Source organism: Anguilla anguilla, chromosome 5, assembly GCF_013347855.1.
Source record: "Anguilla anguilla isolate fAngAng1 chromosome 5, fAngAng1.pri, whole genome shotgun sequence".
Taxonomy (NCBI): domain Eukaryota; kingdom Metazoa; phylum Chordata; class Actinopteri; order Anguilliformes; family Anguillidae; genus Anguilla; species Anguilla anguilla.
The window spans coordinates 63,525,740-63,549,664 of record NC_049205.1 but is presented as its reverse complement, the minus strand read 5'-3'; the positions used below and the strand labels follow the sequence as shown (position 1 = coordinate 63,549,664).

The window sequence follows — 23,925 nt, the reverse complement described above, 5'->3', positions numbered from 1 at the left end:
AGTCTAAACTTTCTGAAGAGCTTGCTGCTGTTGTGTCTTTTCCCTCGTGAAATTGTTTTCTACAAATTGGCGATTGGCGTGGAAGTCTGTCGAATCCTAGACACGACATAACCTGAATGGGACTCATTGTAGGGAAGCATCCAAATGGATTTTGTGAATATTGTCAGGCACCGGAAACTGTAGAACATGTACTTGTTAACTGCAGGAAATGTACATCTGAAAGAAAGGACATGATGGAGGGAATGGAAAGGTTAGGGCTGACAGCAGCAGGTTTTAATGGCATTCTGGAGTGTGGTGGAAGTGGACAAGGCAGGAAGTATCTGGTTAGCATTCTTAAGAGAACTGGATTTATAGGAAAAATCTGACAAATCGGACACTGTAGGAGTTAACTAATTCCAGTAGGTGGCAGTAATGCAACACCAAGGATTCAAGCTGCCGTTAAACCCCAAAGAAGAAAAAGATGTATATTCTCTTCACTGAACTCTATGGTATGCTCCATGGTTTCACCCGAGTCTACTGTGTGTAGTTCACGTAATTAGCAAGACATGGCGACTTGTACTTCTTTTCAGGTTCAGATGGGCTCCATCATGGAGGTTTTAACTAAAACAGCACTCGCAGAGATTACTAAACTAGTCAACGACGCGTCTGCGGCTTTACGATTGGAAATATGCAGAAGCCAAAGAGAGAACGAGGCGCTAAAATGTAAGTTACTGGTTATGGAGGGAGAGCTCAGGGCTGCGCGAGGATGCGAAGAGGGAACGCCGAACAGTTCTCTAAACATCGCTTTAGAAGTTAAGGTTTGCGATGAACTCAGAGAAGCACACAACTGTAAGTTCCACACCTTATTGCATATAAATGCACAACATTTCAGTCGTACTTCTAATGTGGACGCAAAATGACATCTGGTTCGACCTGCAGTTGATTGTGTATTTTGCCTCCAATAGCTAAGGTTGCAGGGAAAGGAAATGTCGCCGTAGAGAGAGTCTTTGACGGGCGATTGAGCACAAGTCCGGCCGAAGATGAACAGTACGTACCCGTGGAGAAGAAAAAGATTGTTCCGGATGGCTTGGATATAAAGTACGAGGTAAATTCAATAGAGGTTAAGTGACCCTGCACGAGCTTCCATTTACGTTATGGAATTTCGGTCAGGTCAGGACATACGATAATTAATATCGGCGCGGTCATTACCCAGCTAAAATGTATAACGTAGTTGGCCTTTCAGTGTTGGTAAGAAGACTGCACTATCTGAATCAGTCTCGTTCGTTATTCTGTTAGATATCAATGTTCCTGTTCTTATATCCTTGGAAGCTGTTTCACCGTTTATATTCACCGGCATCCAATGCAATATAATGAACACTTAAATAAACTTGGTTCTTTTTTTTTCGTAATCCGTTTTCCATATGTATATATAATATATAGAATGATTAATCCCGTTGGTTGTTAAAATACCGTTTTGTCACGTTAATGGTTCACTGGTGTTCTAGTTAGGATACGTTGTTTTCGATAATAATGCAAATTGAAATGCGGGAAACATGTTTTCCCATAGCTTGTTGGTATGGTTTTATGATGTAGTTGGTTAGCACTGGACTCTGAAATCGAGTTCAAATCTCGTTGGGACCTGTATCTTTATATCTACCAAATTGTTAAGTCTACCTATTGATTTCTGGCACAGTGAATGCAATGTTTCTTAAGTGCACTAAATTACAACTCTTTGTCTGAGGCTGTTTTTCTTGGTTTGGGCTAAGCAAAGTCCACAGAGAAATGGTTTTGTTGAGAACGGTGTAGATCAGTGGTCTCAAACTCGTTGCCATGGAGGGCCGTGTGCATGCAGGTTTTCATTCCAACCAATTAATGCTGCCTTAATTGAGCCCAATTACTCATTCAGCCATATGCGTTTAACTGCATTGAAGCACAGAATATAAGCGAGTTTTTGTTTAGACAATGCGGGCCACCATAGACGTCAGGTCACCATTATGTGCAGACCCGTGTCCCTATTTCAGCGAATAAGTGAATTAATTTTATAATCAAGATCTGAGGCTGGAATAAAAACCTGCATACACACGGCCCTCCATGGCACTGAGTTTGAGACCACTGTTGTAGACTAACCTGACTGGTCAGCGCAGAACCCTGACCTCAAACACCTTGTGGATCAATTGGAAAGCCAATTGCGAGCCAGGCCTAATCACTCAATCACTGCCCACCATCACTAATGGCGCTTCTCCACCGCCGTGCCGTGCCGGAATCCGTGCTCCCGCTGTGTTTCGCTTTCTCCACTGCCACCTGACCCGTGCCGGGCCACAAGGACCCGTGCAGATTTTAGCTACAGCTCTGAGGTACGTACCTACCTGGGGTAGGTACTATCCGTGCTGCAATTCGATACTGCAGACCATTGATTGGTCAATGGAAATAGTCACAAATACGCCATCCCATGTTTGTTCACCGGCAGCAACCGCCATTTTTAAATACCACAACGGCAACGTAGAGTAACCTTAACTAGCAAATTCTAATTACTTCTGTGAGTTATTTAAAGATGGAAAAGGAAAATTCCTCAGGTTGGACAGTTGCTTCCACTCTCTTTGCATTTTTCAAAATAACTACGGTTAATCCAAAACCAAATGGCGACGAAAGCGTACAGCATAGCTTCGGGTTCCTCCATTGTGTTGCGTTGTGTTGTGTTGTTGTGTCTCCTGAATATGTGCATCACCACCATGGCGTGCTCCTCAGAAGCTTTCCTCCACTTTACTCCTCCCATGACTCCTCCTACCTTCACGGGTCTGTTGTGTAATGGAGAAGCGCAACAGGCAGCACGGCATGGGAAGCATACGAATGCTCGCCGTCCTGTACCGCGCCGTGCTGGTCAACGGAGAAGTGCCATAATGCTCTTCTGGCTGAATGCAAGCAAATCCCTGCAGCAATGCTCCAGCATCTAGTATAACGCCTTCCCAGAAAAGTGGAGGTTGCTATTGCAGCAAAGGGTGCTCCATATTAATGCCCATAATTTTGGGTGAGATGTTGGATGTCAGGTGTCCACATGCTTTTGTTCATGTAGTGTAGCATATTGCTGTTCATATAAATATTCAAAAATGAAAAAAAAATAATTTGGCACCATTGAATGTGTATATTTAGTGGCTATTAAACTTGTTCAGAGCTTCAGATTCACAGAATCTTATCACTTCCCGTTTGTCAGCCTGTAGACGGGGAGCAGGATTGGTCAGAATCTGTGCTGCTCAGCGGGGATTGGCTGGAAGAGGACCCAAGGACAAGCCAATCAGAGGCAGAACAGAAGATCTTCGAGGAGACTAGCTGTGGTAATATCCTGTGGGGATTATAGTATGTTACAGACTATATTATAGAAGGTCATCAAGCCAAATCCAGTCAAGTTGTGTCATGTTACCAATTAACAGCAGTTTAGATTTCAAGATTGCTGCATTTTTGCGCAGGCACATCAGGGGCAGCCGTAGCTGCTGCTAACGGTGGTGAAGGACCCCTCTGTGAGGAGGAGGAGCTGCACATGCAGCCCTGCCCTGCAGGAGACCCAGAGAAGGGGCTGCAAGCCGAACTGAGGCAGGAGCCGGAGGGGGAGCGGGAGCGGGAGCGTCCCGACCACGCTCTCCCCCTTTTGGGGTCCGGAGACTTGGGGCTGGAATTGCCCTCGGGAATGGTTTCGGAAGGATGCGGACGGCGTGGAGGAAGAGCCCCGTGCGAGGCGAGTTCCGATGCGTCAGCAGAAGCAGAGAGTCGCTGGGGAATCGAGGGACGGGAGGAGTTCATCTGCACGTGCTGTGGGAAGACGTTTCCGGACGCTCTCGAGCTGCAGACGCACGAGGAGGAGCAGCGCGGCACGTGGAAACGTTTCGGCTGTTCGGAGAGCGGCAAAGCTTTCGCTTGCTCCAGCAGGAAGAAACCATTCGCCTGCTCAGGGAGCGACAAAACCTTCTCCCAGGTATTTGATGTGTTCCATCTCAAGTACACCTGATGCAGTGGGCTGTTCTGTAGGGAAATTACATTCTGTTATGTAGTGCTGAAAATGCCATGCCTTCTGTATTTAAAAAGCGGGAGTTTCTGGTGGGTCTATAGAATCTGCAGAAGATGCTAGCCAGGCTTGTAGTTATAAAGTCACTTGTTTTTTGTTTTTGTTTTTTTTTACCATTTTTAAGTATTTAATATGCAAATGTGTGTGTCTGTCTTTCCGCCTTTGCTTATTTTATAATGTCTGTGAAATCCTGTTTGTGCATTTGCTTTGAGTGGCTTACAAGTAATATGCAATTTGAGCTTTATTTAGTGATTAGATTCAGTTTTCCCCATGTCAGTAGGTTAGAGCTACAGGCATCAACCAACCAATCGGGATCCAGCGTTTATCTCAATCATAGTGGAAAGAGAAGGAAGTGGTCATGGATGGGCCAAAATGTGCTAAAAGGTTTATCCTCTTCCAAAATGCTAAATGCAGTTTATCTCCCAAAATGGATGCATCAATACTCAAAATTCTGCAGGGGTGTGTTTCTCTGAAGGTGGAGGAGGTGTACTAAACTACACAAAATGAAATGCAAGCAGCCTCTGTTATATTGGAAATATGAATGCCGTGCATACTTCAGATACATGCATGAGAAATGCAGCGTATCCTTGGAAACAGTCACATGTTACAGTTTTGTGTTTTTTTTTTTTTTTGGGTTACGTTTTTAGTCGGTTTTGTTAGATTCTAGTGTCAGGATTTTGTTTTGTTCTCCTCACACAGTCTCTTTGGGAAGATCCCGGAGAGGAAGACTCCGAAGCCGGCAGTCCAGGCGGCGGGCTCTCGGACGAAGACGCGCGCCCTTTCAGAGCCCCGCCCCCGGGGGCGGACGGTCTCCCGCCGGGCCTGCGGGGGCGGGAGGGGCCGCGGGCCGGCGACGGGCCCGTTTCGGGGGGCCGCGGGGGGCTTCGCGGCAAGCGGCACTACTGCCTCTACTGCCAGAAGGGCTACTGCAAAATCGCCCGGCACCTGGAGGGCGTCCACCTCGGCGAGCCGGAGGTGGCGAGCGCGGTGCGCTTTCCCAAAAACTCCAAAGAGAGGCGCCTGAGGCTGCACCAGCTGCGAAACAGGGGCGACTTCGCCCACAACTCCCGAGTGGCCCGGACCGGGGCCGGGGAGCTGGTCGTCTGTCGCAGGTTTGGCCCAAAACGGGAGCTCGGCGACTTCAGGTACTGCCTGCACTGCAAGGGGCTCTTCTCCAAGCTCCTCCTGTGGAAGCACATGAAGAACTGCAAGCTGAAGCCGAAGGAGGTCAGAGACCAGGCCTCCAAGTTCAGACGGGCCCGCGCGCAGGCCTGCTGGGCCCTGCCGACGCCCTCGACCCCCAGCGTCAGCGAGGACCTGAAGAGGCTGGTGAGCGGGATGATGGAGGACGACGTCTTTGCCACCGCGAAGGAGGACACCTGTATTCTGAAGCTGGGGGAAGATGTGCTGAGAAGATCGGGAGACGACGGCAGGAGGTACGAGTACATCAGACGCAGGCTGAGGACGGTCGCCAAGCTGCTGGTGGAGGTGAGGAAGAGGACGCCGCTGGGGAAGATGGAGGACCTCTTGACCCCCTCGAACTTTCCTCACGTTGAGTCGGCCGTGAGAGGCCTGGCAGGTTTCGACGAGGAGATGAAGTCGTACGGGACCCCTTCTCTGGCCCGCCGGCTGAGCTGCGACTTGCAGGGCATCTGCTGCGCGGTGGAGGACGAAGCCTTGGCCGCGGGGAACTCCGACCTGGCGCGGTCCGCTTGCGGCTTCCGGGCGATGCTCCGCGAGAGGTGGGGCGAGCTGGTCCCCCCGGGCGCCCCGGGCCCCGTTCGGGAGGACGAGCCGGCCCCGCCGCTGCAGCTGAGGCTGGTGCGGGACGTGAAGTTGCTGAGCTCGTACCTGGACAGGAAGCTGGAAGGGATGCAGAGCCGGTTCCGGCAGGATCCGACGCGGCGGAGCTACGGGGCCCTCGCCCAGGCCGTTCTGGCGCAGGTCGTCCTGTTCAACCGCTGCCGGCGGGGGGCGGTGTCCGCGATGCCGCTGGCGGCGTTCACGTCCCGGGACGCGACCCCGGGCGGACCCCTCGCCGAGGACGACTCCGTTTCCGGGCTGGAGAGGAGGCTGTGCCGGCACTTCGCCCGGCTGGAGCTCCCCGGGAGGGGCGGCGGGAGGGCGCTGGTCCTGCTGAAGCCGGCGGCGGCGGCGGCCCTGGAGCTCCTGGTGCTGAGCCGCGAGGCGTGCGAGGTGCCGCGGGAGAACGGGCGCGTGTTCGCCCGGCCCGGGGCGCTGTCCTGCTACCGGGGCGGGGCCGCCGTCCGCCGGCTCGCCCAGGAGTGCGGCGCCGAGGACCCCGCCGCCCTGTCGTCGGGCAGGCTCCGGAGGCACGTCGCCGCCATTTTGAACGTCATCGGTCTGAGGGAGAGCGGGGCGCTGGCGGACCTGTTCGGCCGGGGCGCTGAGGCGAGCGGGCGGCGCGGGACGCCAGCGGAAGCCGCCGCCGCGGCCGACACCGCTGAAGATGACTTGCGGCTGGCGGAAATGGCCGCGGTGTTATTGGCGGAGGATGAAAGAGTGAGCTCGGAGTTCAGTGGTGTGGACGACGACGAGGACGAGGAGATTGATCCGAAAGGTAAAGTTGTAACCGTCTGCCAGAACGCGCAACACATGTCCCATGTCTCCTGTCGGAGTTGAAAATTCAAATTTGCTTTCAAATCTAAAATCGCTCGACAAGCCGTGATACGGATCGTGCGTTTTTAGGACAGTTTGTGTGTTTTAATTTGCTCATACTAGTATTTTGCCAGCGATAGATCCACATGTGTCTGACGCGTACAAAATGTTCTTCCGTCCCTTCTGTTAGAACCTTCAAGTGAGAATAATGCGGAAGAACTTGTTGAAGCATCAGCGCCTGAAGATGCTGATAACGATGGTTCCCCTCAGAGTCCAAAACTGAGGATTCACTGTCCTAAACCAGGTACAGTAACGTGATACAAACAAAATGATGAGTAATAGTTAACCTGAGGACCAGCAGATTAAGTAGCGACTGTTCTCCTTCAGTAATATCGGCGCTTTGAACAGGTGCTCCCAAGAGGAAGTGGGAGAGAGCGGAGGTGGAGGCTGTGGAGAGGCACATGATGGGGTTCATCTGGACGCGCAAACTGCCAGGAAAGCACGACTGCCTCCGGTGTCTGCAGTCCGAGCCTCGCGCCCTGAAGGACAGAAACTGGTCCAGTGTGAAGTACTACATAAAAAACAGGATCACCGCGGCCAAGAAACTAAAGTACTACTGAACTCCTTCTCCTCAGCAGTTGCCACTGCCAAGGCAACATACTACCACTCTAAGATACACAAATCTATTGCTAACCCCAGGCAACTGTTTTCAATTTTCTCCTCTCTCCTCAGTAAACCCTCACCTCCAACTCAGACCTCCCTTACTGCTGAAGACTTCGCAGCCTTCTTCGAAGCAAAGGTCACACTCATCCGCAGCTCCCTTGACCCTCCCGACTCCCCACCCTTCCCTCCCCCCATCCCCTCTATGACCCTCCCCACATTCTCCACCTTCTCCCCACTCTCTCTCCCTGATGTCTCCCAACTCTTGCTCTCCCACCGTCCCACCACCTGTGCCCTTGATCCCCTCCCCTCTACCCTCCTCCAGCTGATCTCACCAGAGATTATCCCCTTCATCGCCCACCTGATTAACTCCTCCCTGACTTCTGGCACCTTCCCGTCATCTTTCAAAAGAGCCCACATCACCCCCATTCTGAAGAAACCAACACTGGACCCCTGCCTCACCCAGAACTACAGACCGGTATCCCTTCTTCCATTCCTATCTAAAACTCTCGAACGTGCTGCGTCCAACCAACTTTCCTCTTTTCTTTCTAAACATAACCTCCAAGACCCTCAGCAGTCTGGTTTCAGACCCGGTCACTCGACGGAGACTGCCCTGCTCTCCGTCACTGAGTCTCTCCACGCAGCACACGCAGCATCCCGTTCATCTGTCCTAATTCTTCTTGACCTCTCAGCTGCCTTCGACACCGTTGACCATCCTACACTTCTGTCTTCCCTGACAGAATTGGGAATTTGCGGACCAGCCCTCAACTGGATTGCGTCCTATCTCTCCGGCCGCTCCTTCCAGGTTGCCTGGGCCGGTGCAGTATCAGCTCCTCGTCCCCTCACAACTGGGGTCCCTCAGGGCTCTGTCCTTGGTCCCCTCCTCTTTTCTCTGTATACTAGGTCCCTTGGCCCTGTTATTGCCGCCCATGGCATGTCATATCATCTCTATGCAGATGATATTCAACTTTTCTACTCTTTCTCTCCCACAGACACTCAGGTCTCCGATCGCATATCCGCCTGCCTGAGTGACATCCAGAGCTGGATGACCAAACACCAGCTCAAGCTCAACACAAGCAAAACGGAACTTCTCCATATTCCTTCTCTTACCTCTCCCACTTCTCATCTGCCCATTTCTTTAGGAGTCACTCCCCTACACCCTTCGCAGAGTGCCCAAAATCTTGGAGTTGTGCTGGACAACAGGCTGGCACTCTCTGAGAATATCGCGGCAACCACCCGGTCGTGCAGGTTCATCCTGTACAATATCCGCAGAATAAGACCACTCCTCACCAATTATTCCACACAGCTCCTGGTCCAGGCCATGATACTGTCACGTCTGGACTACTGCAACTCCCTCCTGGCTGGCCTCCCAGCATCAGCCACCAGACCCCTTCAGCTCATCCAGAATGCAGCAGCACGTCTGGTTTACAACCTCCCTCGTGACTCCCACGTCACTCCCCTCCTCATCTCCCTCCACTGGCTACCAGTGCAAGCTCGCATCCGGTTTAAGACACTGGTGCTTGCTTTCCAAGCAGTCAAGGGGTCAGCTCCTGGTTATCTGCAGAAGATGATCAGACCCTACAAGCCGGCCAGATCGCTCCGATCGGCTACTACAGGGCGGCTGATTCCTCCCCCTACACGAGCAGCAACAAGGTCTCGACTCTTTGCAGTTCTGGCCCCACGATGGTGGAACGATCTTCCAGTGGAGGTCAGAACAGCAGAGTGTCTGAGCACCTTCAAACGGAAACTCAAGACGCACCTCTTCTCTGTATACCTCTCTCCTCTTCCCTAAACCCTCTCCCATAACTATTAAAAAAAAAAAAAAAAAAAAAAAAAAAAAAAAATAATAATAATTTTTGGTTCAGACTACCTTGTTTCTCCTTACTGTATGCTACTATAGTAAAGGCTTTTTATCTGCATTTTATTCAATGGACTTAAGTGGACTTGATCCTGAGTTTGGTTACACTGTTGTAAGTCGCTCTGGATAAGAGCGTCAGCTAAATGCCTATAATGTAATGTAATGTAATGTAAAGTAGTTCTTCAAATTTTTTAATTGTAATAATAATAGCTTTATTTGTATAGCACTTTTCACTACGGGAAACAAAGTGCTTCTCAATCGTCGATACAAAACACGGAAACAAATAAAAATAATAAGAAGAGACTGTTACAACCCTAGGAAGCCTGGGAAATGGTTAACTGCGTTCATTTTTTATTTTGTTTTAACAATCTCTTTGCTATCGTTTTAATGTTTCCGCTGCAGATGACGTCTGCTGATGTAGATGGTATAAAAGGAATGGACCCTATTATGACCGTTTTTCTTTCAGTGTGAAGACTGTTTTGACAAAAACCCATTGCATGGTCTGTATCAAACCTGGACCGGACCGGACCGTGCAGTGGCAGCTGTGGGCAACAGCCTCATGGGAATATATATGACTGTCTCTAGCATTGGCAAACAAGGAATCTTCTCAGGGAGTAACAAGATTGTTTTTGGGTGTTTATTTGTTAAAATGTGTATTTGCGGGACTCAATTTTAAAAACCAGGGGTAAGGCATATATGTCGGCATTATACGGAGTGCAAGTGAGAAGACCATCCATCCATTATTTATACCCGCTTATCCTGAGCAGGGTCGTGGGGGGTGCTGGAGCCTATAAGCGAGAAGACCAGTATCAGTTAAAGTAGTTAAATAAACCATAAACTACAAATGACATGGTTTTCAGCTTTAAGCCTTGCAGAAAAATGAATACACAGGTCTTCATTTATTTATCTACTACTACTATTTAATCAACCTTTGGCCTCAAATTCAGCTTAGGAGTGAAGGCGAGCATCGTACTTTTCCTTCACAAACTCAGTTTGCCCAGTTGTAGTGATTGCTGAAATCAGCAAGCAGTGTTTGTGAACATATTATTGCTTTCATTGCTTCACCTGTTTGGTTTGGTCAAAGTTAAGGTCAAATGGTGATATGAATCCCAGCCAGAGACAGTCATTTTAAAAGCAGGTTGGATTGCCGGTGGCAGATTCTGTGCTTGTTTCTAGTACCGCTATTTGTTATTTTCATGTTCCAAAAGAACTATTTAGTATTTATAAGAAGTATTGCCAATTCTGTTTTCTCACAAAATAGCGCTTTAAACTTGGCTACCTAATTGTTGGCAAAGCAAATCCTTGCATTGCCAACCCAGTTTCATTCTGTCCTTGCAGTTCTTAGTTGACCTGCACTGGTAAAGAAAGGTTACATTACAGAAAAATTCTGTTTTATGATGTTTTTTTTCCATAAGAAGGCTTTCAATGCACAGCTAATGTACATCTTGATGTGACTTACTTGGTTTGTTTCATTGTTAATTAGTCCTGTGTTGCCCCAAGAATAAATAACCATTGTTGAACTGTATTTCTGAAAGGTTTTTTTATTTTTTATTGCTAAAGTGTTTCACAAATCTGTTCAGTGATAACAGTGCCTCTGCCATTGCACTCGTGTTCCAGAAGAAGTCCTTGGTTTGTGTGGAGGCAGAGATAATGAGCAATTTAATATGATCAGTGAGTACACAGTATGTTCTGTGCATGGGTCTATGCTGTCTTCTCCCTCAGCTGTTCACACTGGAGCAGAAATCCTCATTCCTTACCACGGGTAAGTGTTAGCAGAGCCTGGTAAGACTGCATTTGCCAATTACCTTTTTGGAAACCTGTTTCACCGTAAACTCATTGTAGGGGTTCCATGGTGTAACGGTTAGCACTCTGGACTTTGAATCCAGTGATCCGAGTTCAAATCTCGGTGGAACCTGTGCAGTGTAATCTTGCTGCCCTTAATATCCTGAACTAAAGTTAAGAATTCTTCCAGAATTCTTCCAAAGTGATGGGTACTCTTGTTCCATTGTCTCCCTCAGCTGTTTGCACTGGAGCAGAAATCCTCCTTCCTTACCATGGCGGGTTTACTGTGTTAGCAGAGCCTGGTGAGACTGCATTTGCCAGGTACCTTTTTGGAAGATGCAACTTATTTCAAATTATTCGTTTTAGTCGGGTGACTGTGGAGAAGTTTTTATGAACCTGCAATGTTTTCCTGAATATTTCTGTGACGTAGCTGAAATGTGCATGTTTATCACAGTAAAAAGACCTCCAGTAGTGAGGAGAAAGAGCAGGTTTCTTAAAGTGGCTGGGATCGTCCTTGTAGGGATTTGTTCTGGGGAACAGTCCACTTAATAGTGAGACCAAGCTTGCATGGTCATCGTCGCCACCGTGCATACTGTTGTCCCGGATATCGTTTAATGTGGAAATACTGCACTGTAAAAAGATCCCTCCTTCGAGCCGGATTCGAACCAGCGACCTAAGGATTTCAAGGAGGTCCAACTACAGTCCTCCGCTCTACCAACTGAGCTATCGAAGGGCACACAGAGGTGTTTTGGCTCTACGTTTCACAGCACCCTCCATCAGTCTTCCCCAGCACGGTATGTGGCGTTATTATATTTCTGTTCTGCTGTAATGAAATGTTTCTCATTTCAGTTCCATGGTGTTTGCATCAATCCCAACGCAGATGGGTTATAGTCCAAAATGGTAAATTAATAATGGCTCTAATTTGGTTCACGTTTGGAAAAAGTACTCTTGATTTTGATCTACAACAATTCTAAATTGCACATACACCCAGTTTCATGTGAATACATTCTTCCAATCAACTACCATTACAAAAACACGCCAACGTTAGTTTGGACACTCTTATTTTTTGGCACACATTTATGCCTTTCCTTTTTACCTTGTGACACGCTTTTCGTAGCATTTAAACTTCCATCCATTTTCACATTCCTTCCTGTCTCCCCACATTTTAGATGACCTAATTGTTGTAAATGTCTCCATTAGAAACTCGGTTGTGCGAATAACCACTTGACTGTACTGTGAGAGTGCATATGGCGACCCCTAGAGGATAACCATTGAACTATACGCTGAATTCCTGCCAGTCGCACCGTGGGGACACACTGGTAGGGACTCATAATACTGCATTAAAGCCAATCCAGTCTTCAGTGCAGGAAACCTGTTTCACCATAAACTCATTATAGGGGTTCCATGGTGTAACGGTTAGCACTCTGGACTTTGAATCCAGTGATCCGAGTTCAAATCTCGGTGGAACCTGTGCAGTGTAATCTTGCTGCCCTTAACATCCTGAACTCAAGTTAAGAATGAATAGTTTCTTGTTGGTATCATAGTTTCATTGATCTTCCTCTGCCACTGTCATCAGTTCAGGCAGGTGTGGGGTTCCATGGTGTAAAATCTCAGTGGAACCTGGGCTTTAGGAACTTGCTGATGCCCAAATTAAATGTTTTCATGAGTAACACCGTGACGTAACTGAAATGTGCATGTTTATCAGAGTAAAACCACCTTCTCCAGTGTAAGTAAACTGAGAAGGCAGCGTACAGGCAGTTCCAATGGATTCTCATTCTGGTTTGTTTCCGGTGTTCTGCATGGTCATCGACGACTCCATGCATACCATTGTCCTGGATATGAGCATCAGGATAGTAGTGGGATGTTTTACGAATCCTTAGGCAGCTGGGTTGAAGGAGTCATTTGAATGGAAAGTACATTTGGGATGTTGAGAACGTGTTACGATGTAAATGGATGCACCACAGTCTTTGCCTCAGTTTGGCAGAGGACTCACCGTCCTGTGGCTCATCTGATTGGTGTTCACCAGTGACACTAAAGTTCTGAAAGCAACATAGAGCTGGGAGATGAGGAGAAAGAGCAGGTTTATTAAAATGGCTGGGATAGTCAATGTAGAGATTTATTCTGAGGAACAGTCAGCTTATTAGTCAGACCAAGCTTGAGGTCAGCTTGAGGACAAAGTTAGGTGACATAGGTAAAAACACATTCCCTGACCGGGAATCGAACCCGGGCCGCGGCGGTGAGAGCGCCGAATCCTAACCACTAGACCACCAGGGACATGTAAGGGCTCATTACAGTGCAATCTATTGATTTTTCAGTAAAGCAAAATTAGGGATAACAGCTAAAAATACGGTTATGAAAAAAGCTGTCTTATTTTTTATTTTTGCGCACTTGATACGTACACCGGAAGTCATTTCCTTGCTGCGGCTGCTGTCTACACACCACAGAGTTCCATGCATGACTAGTTTCAACCGCGACCGCCGTGTCTGTAATTTGAAAGAAATGTCGACTTGTTCTTCTTTTCAGATTCAAGTGGCTTCTATCATGGAGGTTTTATCTGATACGGCAGTCGCAGAACTTACTAAACTAGTCGAGGACGGGTCTGTTGCCTTACGTCTGGAAATGTGCAGAAGCCAAAGAGAGAACGAGGCGCTAAAAGCTAAGTTACTGCTGATGGAGAGAGAGCTCAGGACTCTGCGAGGGTGCAGAGAGGGAACGCCGGGTAAGTCTCTTATTGAATTCTTCTCTTTTGAAGTTCAGGTTTGCGACGAATTCAGAGAAACACAAGGACTTAAGTTGTGCGCCTTATTGCATGCGTGCATTTCAAAATGTGTTTTGGCGTCAGTTTTTTTTTAATTATTATTTTTGTTGAGAGGTGGATGCAGTTCGTGTACCGCGCAATATTTCCGTTGTAGGTCTAATGTAGAAGCAAGATGACAAAGTGGTGTTCACGTGCAGTTTAATAATAGTGTGTTTTGCATTCTAAAGCTGAGGTTGCAGGGAAAACAACTATTCCCGCCGTAGAGAGAGTCATTGACGAACGATTGAGTACAAGTCCGGCCAAAGATGAGCAGTACGTCCACGTGGAGATGAAAAAAGACGCGCGTGTTGCCTTGGATATAAAGTACGAGGTAAAACCAGTAGAATTAAAGGGACCCTGCATTCGTTTCTATTTATGTTGCATGATTTCAGTCAGGACGTGAATTTCGGCGTGGTCATTACCAAGCTCACTTGGATAATATTCACTGGTTAACCGTATTGTGGTCATGTAGCAAGAACACAGCACTATGAAGAAGAAGTCGTTCTAGCTGTCTACATTCTATTAGCTGTCAACGTTGTTGTTTTTATTTTCATTAAAGCAAATTCGCCGTCTCATTTGCATGCATTACACTGGTGGCAGTATGTTTGACGCAGAAATCCTGTTCGTTTGTTACAATTTGTTAGTTGTGGGGGTTCCATGGTGTAATGGTTAGCACTCTGGACTCTGAATCCAGTGATCCGAGTTCAAATCTCGGTGGAACCTGAACTTTATGGCACCTGGGAAAATGATTAGATATGCTGTTTCCAGCAGAGTAGTTTCTCATCATCTTTGGCGCAGATTGAGCGCAACGTTAATTAGCTATGTATTTTATATAATTAAATAATGGTTATGTGAAATTTTCAGCACAACTGAATATGTGTACTCAAAGAGCAAGTTAATATGTGACCTTATGTTGGATTAAGCCTCACTCTGTGTGTGTGTGTGTGTGTGTGTTTAGGCAGAGTAAAATGGTGTGATGAAAAGAGATTGTACACTGACAGTGGTCTAAATCAGGTCCAGTCTGTGTTTTTGTGGCGATTGGGAGGTTCATAAGAAGAAACGCTGGTCTTAGAGGTTTTGATTTGCTGGTGTTCAGACCTTCAGATTCACAAAATCTTCACACTTCCTGTTTGTCAGCCTGTAGACGAGGAGCAGGATTGGTCTGAATCTGTGCCACTCAGCGAGGATTGGCTGGAAGAGGACCCAAAGACGAGCCAATCACAGTTGGAACTGAAGATCAGTGAGGAGAATGCCTGTGGTAATTTCCTGTGGGGATTAATAAGGTTATAATTGTAAGTGGTAATTACTGGTTGTAGTTGCTAAGCTCATCCATCCAAATTCAATCAAGTTGTGTGAAATTAGTAATTAATTTCAGTTTAGATTTCAATATATGTTTATTTTTGTGCAGGCACATCAGGGGCAGCTGCTAATAACAGTGGTGTAGGACCCCTCTGTGAGGAGGGGGAGGAGCAGCCCTGCCCTGCAGGAGACCCAGAGAAGGGGCTGCAAGCCGAACTGAAGCAGGAGCCCGATGGGGAGCCTCTCACCCCTGGACACCCCCTGCCAGGATCTGGAGAGGGGCTGGAGGTCCAGTGCGCGTGGAGCAAGGCCACCAGATCGGGAAAGGTTCAGGAAATGCTCCGACAGCACGGAGGAAGCTCGGAGCCCGGAGGTGCGCGGTCAAACGACCGATTCTCTCCTCGCCATTACAGAGCTTCTCGGAGGCTGCGCTCTGAGAAGAACGAGGGCCCAACGTAAATGGTAAATGGTAAATGGACTGCATTTATATAGCGCTTTTATCCAAAGCGCTTTACAATTGATGCCTCTCATTCGCCAGAGCAGTTAGGTGTTAGGTGTCTTGCTCAAGGACACTTCGACATGCCCAGGGCGGGGTTTGAACCGACAACCCTCCGACTGCCAGACAATCGGTCTTACCTCCTGAGCTATGTCACACCTCGAGCATAAACAAAATGGCCGCCCCGGCAGGGCGCCTGATGCCATTTCGGCAGAGATGGCGGTCCCTCTGGGTTCTCCGGGACAGCGTGCTGGAAGCACCCTGTGCGAGGAGAGTTTCAACACGTCGGCAGAAGCAGAGAGTCGCTGGGGAATCGAGGGACGGGAGGAGTTCATCTGCACGTGCTGCAGGAAGACGTTCCCGGATGCTCTCAAGCTGCAGACGCACGAGGAGGAGTAGCACGGCACGGGGAGACGTTTCGGCTGTTCGGAGAGCGGCAAAGCTTTCGCTTGCTCCAGCGTCCCGGAAAAGCACCAGCGGATTCACAGAAGGAAGAAACCGTTCGTTTGCACACATTGCGGTAAAAGTTTCTCCCAGATCAGCAATCTTAAAACTCACCAGATTACTCACACCGGAGAGAAATGCTTCCGCTGCACGGTGTGCAATAAGAGCTTTGCTTATCTCATAGTTCTTAAGCATCACCAGAGAGTCCACGCTGGGGAGAAGCGCTTGCTTTGCAAACTTTGTGGAAAACTCTTTGATGGCGCCGACTCCCTTAAGCAACACCATGTGACCCATCATGGGAGGAAACGGTTCAGTTGCACCCTGTGCGGAAAGGATGTCGCCACTAAGTACAACCTCAAGTCTCACCAGAGTGTGCACACAGGAGAGACACATGAGAGAAACCGCACAGCTGTGACGAGTGTGGGAAGAGCTTTGCCCATCTGTGCAATCTCAAGACTCACCAAAGGGTGCACACCGGGGAGAAACCGTAAGGTTGCACGCTGTGCGGCAGGAGTTTCTCTCAGAATCATGTTCTTCAGAAACACATACTTACTCACTCCTAGTGAGGAGTAAAACTGGGGGGAACATTGAGCAAAATCATTGAATTTACTGCCCCTGCTGGGCAATTAAGTTACACTTACGTGGCACAGAGTAGAACAGTTTGATCACATTTTATACTCAGCTTACTGTGTCAGGCCTTTTCTGTTCTGGGATCATCACAGATTCTCATCACATGCTCAGCAATAAATAAATAAGTGAAACTTATGCCAACGTATTTGATTTTGAGTGAGCTGTACCCTTGTCCTTTGTATTTCTGATGGTTTGTATCTCAATGGACTAATGGGTCTTTTTCGATATATTCAAGAGAATCCGACGTGTCTGTTGCTAGTTTTCTTCAATGGTTGATGCTAAGATGTCTAGATACGATGAAGCAAAAAGACAGTTTGTGATAAATAAATAAAAATGTACTTCTTGTAGTAGTGGCGCGGTAAAAATAATATTAGTGCATCGAGGTTAGAACGCGAAATCATCACAAATCATCCGGCACATTTTAATGTATTAAATGATTCCTCCTGTTCTCAAAATAACTCGCCCTGCCGTGAACAAGCGCAGTAGAGACTGTTTCCCGTTACTTCCCAGGCTTCACCGTCTGGGCGCTCCTCTCCAGCTCCTAAATTAAGTACACTTTCTTGGTTCAGCCACTGAACTCAGGTGTCTTGCAGGATTGGAGTGGGGAGCTGATATAGCATTTCTGAAATATATTTATGTAACCTTAATTAGATCAAGATTAGACTATGGAAGTATCGTATATGGATCAGCAGCAAAATCTGTGCTGGCGGACCTAGATGTTATACAAGCTCGGGCTTTACGAGTGTGTTTAGGAGCAGTTAAAACTTCCCCAGTGTGTGCACTCCAAGTGGAAGCAGGTGAAATGCCACTGTGGTTGCGTCGGAAGCAGCTGGTGGCTAACTACTGGGTTAATCTAAGGGGGCATGGAGATAGTCATCCAACAAAAAGGGTACTGCAGACAAGCTGGGAGAAGGAGAGGATGGAAAAATCAAGTTTTGGATGGGCAGGAGATCAAGTGGCAAGAGATATGGGAGTATATGATGCTTTTTGGCGAAACTGTGGTGTGGCCTGTTAGACCTGTCTGGGAGTTAGAAAGTGTGGGGGTAGATCTGGAATTACTTAAGATTAAGCATAGTAATAAGAATGCTGACTTACTTTGTGAATATTATAACTATAGGGACTGCAAGTATAAAGGCAGTGTTCAGAATTTTACAGATGGATCAAAGGATCCGCAGACAGATGCGACAGGGGCTGCAGTTGCTGTGCCTAGTTACCAAGTGGGAATTAGCAAGAGAACATCGGATTGTTTAAGTGTGTATGCGGTTGAATTGTTTGCCATATTGATGGCATTAGAATGGGCTGAACGGGGTAGGGTTAACAAAATAGTAACATGTAGTGATTCTGTGTCGGCCATTGCAAGTATTAAGGCAGGTACAGCCAGAAATCACCAGGATCTGCTGTATAAAATCTTGTTTGCCAATTCAAGAGTGGTTAGGCAAGGGAAAAGTGTTACATTCATGTGGGTCCCAGCACATTCAGATATCCCGGGAAACGAGAGAGCAGATATGTTGGCAAAAGAAGCAGTCAAAAAGGGAAGTGTTGAAATCAATATCAAGTTATCTAAATCAGAGGGAAAGGGCATTGTGTGGGGAAATATTAATAAAGAATGGCAGCAGCACTGGGATCAGGAGAGAAGGGGGAGACATTTACATCTGATACAAAATAGAGTAGGCAGTGTAAGAAAGAGGGGAGGAAACAGAAGAGAGGAGGTTGTAATATCAAGATTAAGAATAGGACACAGCAATTTACGCAGCACGCTTCATCTTATAGGTAAACATCCATCCGGTCTTTGTGAAATCTGTCAGGTACCAGAAACCTCAGAACACATTATCATTAACTGCAATAAATATAGGTCGGAAAGGAAGGATATGATGGAGGAGATGGGAGGATTGGGGATAACAGGAGCAGGATTGAGGAATGTACTGGAGTGTGGTGCTAGTGGGCAGGGGAGGAGATGTTTTATTAACTACCTTCGGGGAACGGGACTGTTAATGATAAGCCGCGTTTCCACCGCAGGAACTTTACCCCGGAACTAGGAACCTTTTGAGGAACTCAGTGCGTTTCCACCGCAGGAACTAGGGTCTAAATTTAGTTCCGGGGGCTTTATTTTACCCCCCGAAAAAGTTCCTGCTCGGGGGGGGGTAGTACTTTCCGAAAGTACAGGAACCTTTTGGGTGGAGCTTGCAGCGCTGAACATTTCTGATTGGTCGAGTACTCACAGCATTTTTTTGTGTTTATTTTCAGCCGCCATGTTTAAAAATATGCAGCCGCAAACCAATTTATTTTCATAATAACTTAAAATCAAACTTGTATGTTATGCGGCGCAGTAGCCTAGTTTTGGTTATAGCCTGCCAACATCTTGGAATTATAACGTGTGCTCTTCTGTTCTTTTCTTGCTTTAGTATTCGTTTTATAATTTTTTTTTATAAAAAGCATTCGTGCTGGGACAGCATATTACGTACCAAAACATTCAAACGGATTAATTCGGTTGCTGAATATTTTCAGTGGGCTAATTTGCCTAATCTTCGCGGGACTTTAGACCGCGGTGGAAACGCAGACAACCATGGGCTGAAGGAACCTTTTAGTTCCTTGAAAAGTAGTTCCGGGTACTTTTGGTGGAAACGCGGCTAAAGTGTGACAGTCAATAAGCTGTAGGAGTTAACTTACTCCGAAAGATGGCAGTAATGCAACTTTCAAGGATGCAAGCTGCCAGTAAACAACTCCGATGAAGAAGAAGAAGAAGAAACCACTGAAGTCTATGGTACGCTCCATGTGTTCACCCGAGTCCACTGTGTGTAGTTCACGTAATTAGCAAGGCATGGCGACTTGTGCTTCTTTTCAGGTTCAGATGGTCTCCATCATGGAGGTTTTAACTAAAACGGCACTCGCTGAGATTACTAAACTAGTCGACGACGCGTCTGCGGCATTACGATTGGAAATGTGCAGAAGCCAAAGAGAGAACGAGGCGCTAAAATGTAAGTTACTGGTTATGGAGGGAGAGCTCAGGGCTGCGCGAGGATGCGAAGAGGGAACGCCGGACAGTTCTCTAAACATCGCTTCTGAAGTTAAGGTTTGCGACGAATTCAGAGAAGCACAAAACTGTAAGTTCCTCACCTTATTGCATGGAAATGCACAACATTTCGGTCGTCCTTCTAACGTAGACGCAAGATGACATCGTTTTCGACCTGCAGTTGATTGTGTATTTTGCCTCCAATAGGTACGGTTGCAGGGAAACGAAATGTCGCCGTAGAGAGAGTCTTTGACGCGCGATTGAGCACAAGTCCGACCGAAGATGAACAGTACGTACCCGTGGAGAAGATGAAGACTGTTACGGATGCCTTGTACATAAAGTACGAGGTAAATGAAATAGAGTTTAAGTGACCCTGCACGAGTTTACATTTATGTTATGGGATTTCGGTCAGGTCAGGACATGCGATAATTAATATGGGCGTGGTCATTACCTAGCTAAATTGTATAACGTAGTCGGCCTTTCATTGTTGGTGTAAAGACTGCACGACCTAAATCAGTCTCGTTGCACATTCTGTTAGATACCAACGTTTCTATACTTATGTCCTTGAATGCAGTTTCACCGTTTATATTCACCGGCATCCCAATGCAATATGATGAACAGTTAAGTAAACGTAGTTATTGTTGTCAGTAATCAATTTTCCTTATATGTATAAATGGAATGACTTATCCCGTTGGTTGTTAAAATCGTGTTTTGTCCCGTTAATGTTTCACTGGTTTTGCAGTTTGGATACGTTGTTTTGATAGTAATTCAAATTGCACTGCGCGAAACCCGTGTTCGTATACTTTGTTTTTAAGGTTCCATGGTGTAATGATTAGCACTCTGGACTCTGAATCTAGCGATTCCATTTCAAATCTCGGTGGAACCTGTAACTATATGTCTGCGAAATTGTTTAGCCTGCCTGTTTATTTCTGGCACAGTGAAGTAATGGTTCTTAAGTGCACTATATGACAATTCTTGGTCTGGAGCTGTTTTCCTTGGTTTGGGCTAGGTTAGTAAAGGGTTATCTTATACAATCACATTCTGGACAGTTTGGGGAAGGCCCTTTCCTGTTTCAGCATGGCATTACCCCCAGGCCCACAGCAAAGTCCATATAGAAGTGGTTTTACATTATATGGTTTTGTCGAGAACAGTGTAGAATGGTCAACTGGTCAACACAGAGCCCTGACCTCAACCCCATCCAACACCTTTGGGATCAGTTGGAAAGCCAACTGTGAGCCAGGCCCAATCACCCATCACATGTTGTTTTTAGCCTTGTGTCTGTGTGTGTGTGGGCACTGTAGTAAAGTGAGGTGATGAAAACATTTGTCCACAGTCAGTGGTTCCTGTTGGTGTTTGGGTGGGGGAGAGGCAGGTTCAGAAGAAGAAATGCTGGTCTTAAAGGCTTTGATTTGCTGGTGTTCTTCACACTTCCTGTTTGTCAGCCTGAAGACGGGGAGCAGGATTGGTCAGAATCTGTGCCGCTCAGCAAGGATCGGCTGGAAGAGGACCCAAAGACGAGCCAATCACACGCAGAACAGAAAATCTTTGAGGAGACTAGCTGTGGTAATTTCCTGTGGGGATTAATAATATATTTGTAATTAGGTTTCGCCGGTTGTAGTCGCTAAGGCCATCATGGCTAATCCAGTCATATTATTGTGTCATGTTACCAATTAACAGCAGTTTAGATTTCAAGATAGCTGTATTTTTGCGCAGGCACATCAGAGGCAGCCGTAGCTGCTGCTAACGGTGGTGAAGGACCCCTCTGTGAGGAGAAGGAGGAGCTGCACATGCAGCCCTGCCCTGCAGGAGACCCAGAGAAGGGGCTGCAAGCCGAACTGAAGCAGGAGCCCGACGGGGAGCCTCTCACCCCTGGACACCCCCTGCCAGGATCTGGAGAGGGGCTGGAGGTCCAGTGCGCGTGGAGCAAGGCCACCAGATCGGGAAAGGTTCAGGAAATGCTCCGACAGCACGGAGGAAGCTCGGAGCCTGGAGGTGCGCGGTCAAACGACCGATTCTCTCCTCGCCATTACAGAGCTTCTCGGAGGCTGCGCTCTGAGAAGAACGAGGGCCCAACGTCACACCCCGGCAGGGCGCCTGATGCCATTTCGGCAGAGATGGCGGTCCCTCTGGGTTCTCCGGGACAGCGTGCTGGAAGCACCCTGTGCGCGGAAAAGCACCAGCGGATTCACAGCAAGTGCGGTAGAAGGTTCTCCCAGATCAGCAATCTTAAAACTCACCAGATTACTCACACCAGAGAGAAATGCTTCCGCTGCACGTTGTGCAGTAAGAGCTTTGGCCGTCTCTGTGACCTTAAGTATCATCAGAGTGTCCACACAGGAGAGAAACCACACAGCTGTGACGAGTGTGGGAAGAGCTTTGCCAAACTGTGCAATCTCAAGTCTCACCAGAGTGTGCATACAGGAGAGAAACCACACAGCTGTGACGAGTGTGGGAAGAGCTTTGCCCATCTGTGCACCCTCAAGACTCACCAGAGGGTGCACACCGGGGAGAAACCGTACAGTTGCTCGCTGTGCGGCCGCGGTTTCTCCTGGAACAGCGGCCTTCAGAGACACATACTGTCTCACAGCGCGGTGTAAAAAATTAGGGGACCTTTGAGCGAAAATCAAAGATCTTAACCTGTCCTCCTCGGCGAGCAGTTCCACTTCATGTGCCGCAGAGCAGGACACATGGACCCCATTTTACACAGAGCTCACTTAGTCTGGCCTTCTCAGCTCAGGGAATCGTAGAACCACATACCTGCTCTGAGAAGGCAGTTGAACACACTCCTCCATAATCAGAGACACCTGTGAGGCAATTTGTCCCAAAAAGTATTATAGAGCTCACTGTATTTTGAGAAATAATATTTGGCATGGATTTTTATTGTATAATTGTTCACCTTTAAAAAAAAAAAAAAAAAAAAAAATCTTACCAATGACCATCAATAAATTGGATTTGGATTTTATGTTTTAGTAAAACTGGCATGCAAGCATCACCCTCCCCAGTGAGCCAGAACTGGCAGCTTGGACTCTGCTATAGTACAGACTGGCCCCCGCAGCTTGCTGTACATTTCCAGGAAGCACAAACAAATACTACAGTTCTGACCTGTCAGTGACCTGTCAATCAAAGCCCACACTTGGGCTCAATCAAAGGGAGAATTGAACGACCAACAATATTGTTTGCTTTCATTGGAAATAAGCTTGTTTTGGTAGACATTAGCTGGTTTTATTAATAAAGAAATGTGGATGAGGACTAAATGCCAAACGTGTTGGTTTCCAGTGGATTCCAGTATAATGGCGCATGACATGTTAACTTTTCTTTTGACTGAGATCTTCCTTGTCCATTTTCTTTGTCATTGTAACTGGATGCAGCGAAAATATATTTCTCAAGGTCAGTTTATTGCGTGTACGGAGTGATTTTAAACAAAATGAAAAGTCTTTGCATTTGGATGAGAAATAAAACGTGTTTTTTCATAACGATCATTGTCGTTCAGAATTGCGTCTGATATTGTGAAATTAAAGAGACCACCTTACCGTGGGCACTGTGACGTGCGTACTGGTGTCGTAATTACATACGTTAAGAAGTCCTACATGTCTAGAGGAGAAAACCACGGAACTTGATGTGGCCGTCGCGTGCCCTTCCACTATTTGCTTAACGCTGACATCTACTGCCCATTATGTTGAAGTAAATTCCGGTGAACGGTGTTATACTACATTTAATTTGGCAGACACTTTTATCCCAAAGCGACGTAGCTACTATAAGTGCATACCGACGGTCGTTGGAACAACTACAGAACACAGGTCACATAATGTACAGCTTATCAGCTACCCATAGCCGTGAGCATCAAGTCTAGTTCACTTGGTAAGCCCTGGCTAATTCGGTAAAGATGTGGCAAATCGTAAACTAGAATTGCGGCACGACTGCAAGAGATACTGTATGATAAGAGCTACAGCGTGAAGATATACGAATGCAGGATGAAAGTACTCGATGATACTATTGAAACATGAGTGTGAGAAAATCGATAGTTTTCACATAAAGTGATACTAGATCGGGGGCCCAGAAGAGGAGCGTAGTGTTAAAGTAGGCTTATGACTGTAGTCTCACTGCGTTGTTTTCCGTTGCTTGAACATTTTTCTCACCCATAGTGAACTTTGGCAGAGCTGTTAGGGACGTGTTCTCACAGTCGCTGTTTAGGCTCAATTTTTCGCTGTCAGAAATGGACTTGCGTCCGTAGCAACGCTAACCGGAAACAAAGTATCCCTACATCCGGTTTTGGTAGCCATCTTGTGAAATATGCCTA

The 23,925-nt window shown here is 47.1% G+C and overlaps 2 protein-coding genes and 5 non-coding genes across 8 annotated transcripts; 5 read left to right on the top strand and 2 right to left on the bottom strand.

Annotated features, from left to right (window-relative positions):
• Positions 1–110: 110 nt before the first annotated feature.
• LOC118228478 lies at positions 111–10,695 on the top strand. Of its 2 annotated transcripts, none has more exons than XM_035420029.1 (8): positions 111–828; positions 957–1,084; positions 3,188–3,308; positions 3,441–3,943; positions 4,733–6,614; positions 6,843–6,956; positions 7,061–7,262; positions 9,345–10,695. In XM_035420029.1, the coding sequence occupies exons 1-8, from the start codon at positions 546–548 to the stop codon at positions 9,346–9,348; spliced, it is 3,237 nt and encodes a 1,078-aa protein (XP_035275920.1). In that variant the 5' UTR covers positions 111–545; the 3' UTR covers positions 9,349–10,695. The 2 variants fall into 2 exon arrangements, with proteins under 2 accessions (XP_035275920.1, XP_035275919.1); XM_035420028.1 differs by having other exon boundaries at positions 112–828; positions 945–1,084.
• A 318-nt stretch (positions 10,696–11,013) lies between these two features.
• On the top strand, positions 11,014–11,085 carry trnaq-uug. Its single transcript has one exon. It is a non-coding gene; the product is annotated as a tRNA-Gln (tRNA).
• Positions 11,086–11,597: 512 nt separating this feature from the next.
• Positions 11,598–11,685, bottom strand: trnay-gua. The gene is given in 2 exon segments: positions 11,598–11,633; positions 11,649–11,685. It is a non-coding gene; the product is annotated as a tRNA-Tyr (tRNA).
• Positions 11,686–12,350: 665 nt separating this feature from the next.
• trnaq-uug lies at positions 12,351–12,422 on the top strand. The gene has a single exon. It is a non-coding gene; the product is annotated as a tRNA-Gln (tRNA).
• A 732-nt stretch (positions 12,423–13,154) lies between these two features.
• On the bottom strand, positions 13,155–13,226 carry trnae-cuc. The gene has a single exon. It is a non-coding gene; the product is annotated as a tRNA-Glu (tRNA).
• Positions 13,227–13,937: 711 nt separating this feature from the next.
• On the top strand, positions 13,938–23,107 carry LOC118228488 (zinc finger protein 2-like). The gene is made up of 3 exons (XM_035420041.1): positions 13,938–14,080; positions 21,071–21,191; positions 21,342–23,107. The coding sequence occupies exons 1-3, from the start codon at positions 14,039–14,041 to the stop codon at positions 22,223–22,225; spliced, it is 1,047 nt and encodes a 348-aa protein (XP_035275932.1). The 5' UTR covers positions 13,938–14,038; the 3' UTR covers positions 22,226–23,107.
• Positions 14,401–14,472, top strand: trnaq-cug. The gene has a single exon. It is a non-coding gene; the product is annotated as a tRNA-Gln (tRNA).
• Positions 23,108–23,925: the final 818 nt, after the last annotated feature.

Excerpts from the sequence above, each read along its gene's own strand:
- LOC118228488 (XM_035420041.1), top strand. The coding sequence starts at position 14,039 with ATGAAAAAAGACGCGCGTGTTGCCTTGGATATAAAGTACGAG. Across the intron at positions 14,081-21,070 it reads CCTTGGATATAAAGTACGAG|CCTGAAGACGGGGAGCAGGA; the intron begins GTAAAACCAGTA and ends CCTGTTTGTCAG. Across the intron at positions 21,192-21,341 it reads CTTTGAGGAGACTAGCTGTG|GCACATCAGAGGCAGCCGTA; the intron begins GTAATTTCCTGT and ends ATTTTTGCGCAG.
- LOC118228478 (XM_035420028.1), top strand. The coding sequence starts at position 546 with ATGGCGACTTGTACTTCTTTTCAGGTTCAGATGGGCTCCATCATGGAG. Across the intron at positions 1,085-3,187 it reads GCTTGGATATAAAGTACGAG|CCTGTAGACGGGGAGCAGGA; the intron begins GTAAATTCAATA and ends CCCGTTTGTCAG. Across the intron at positions 6,615-6,842 it reads CGAGGAGATTGATCCGAAAG|AACCTTCAAGTGAGAATAAT; the intron begins GTAAAGTTGTAA and ends CCCTTCTGTTAG.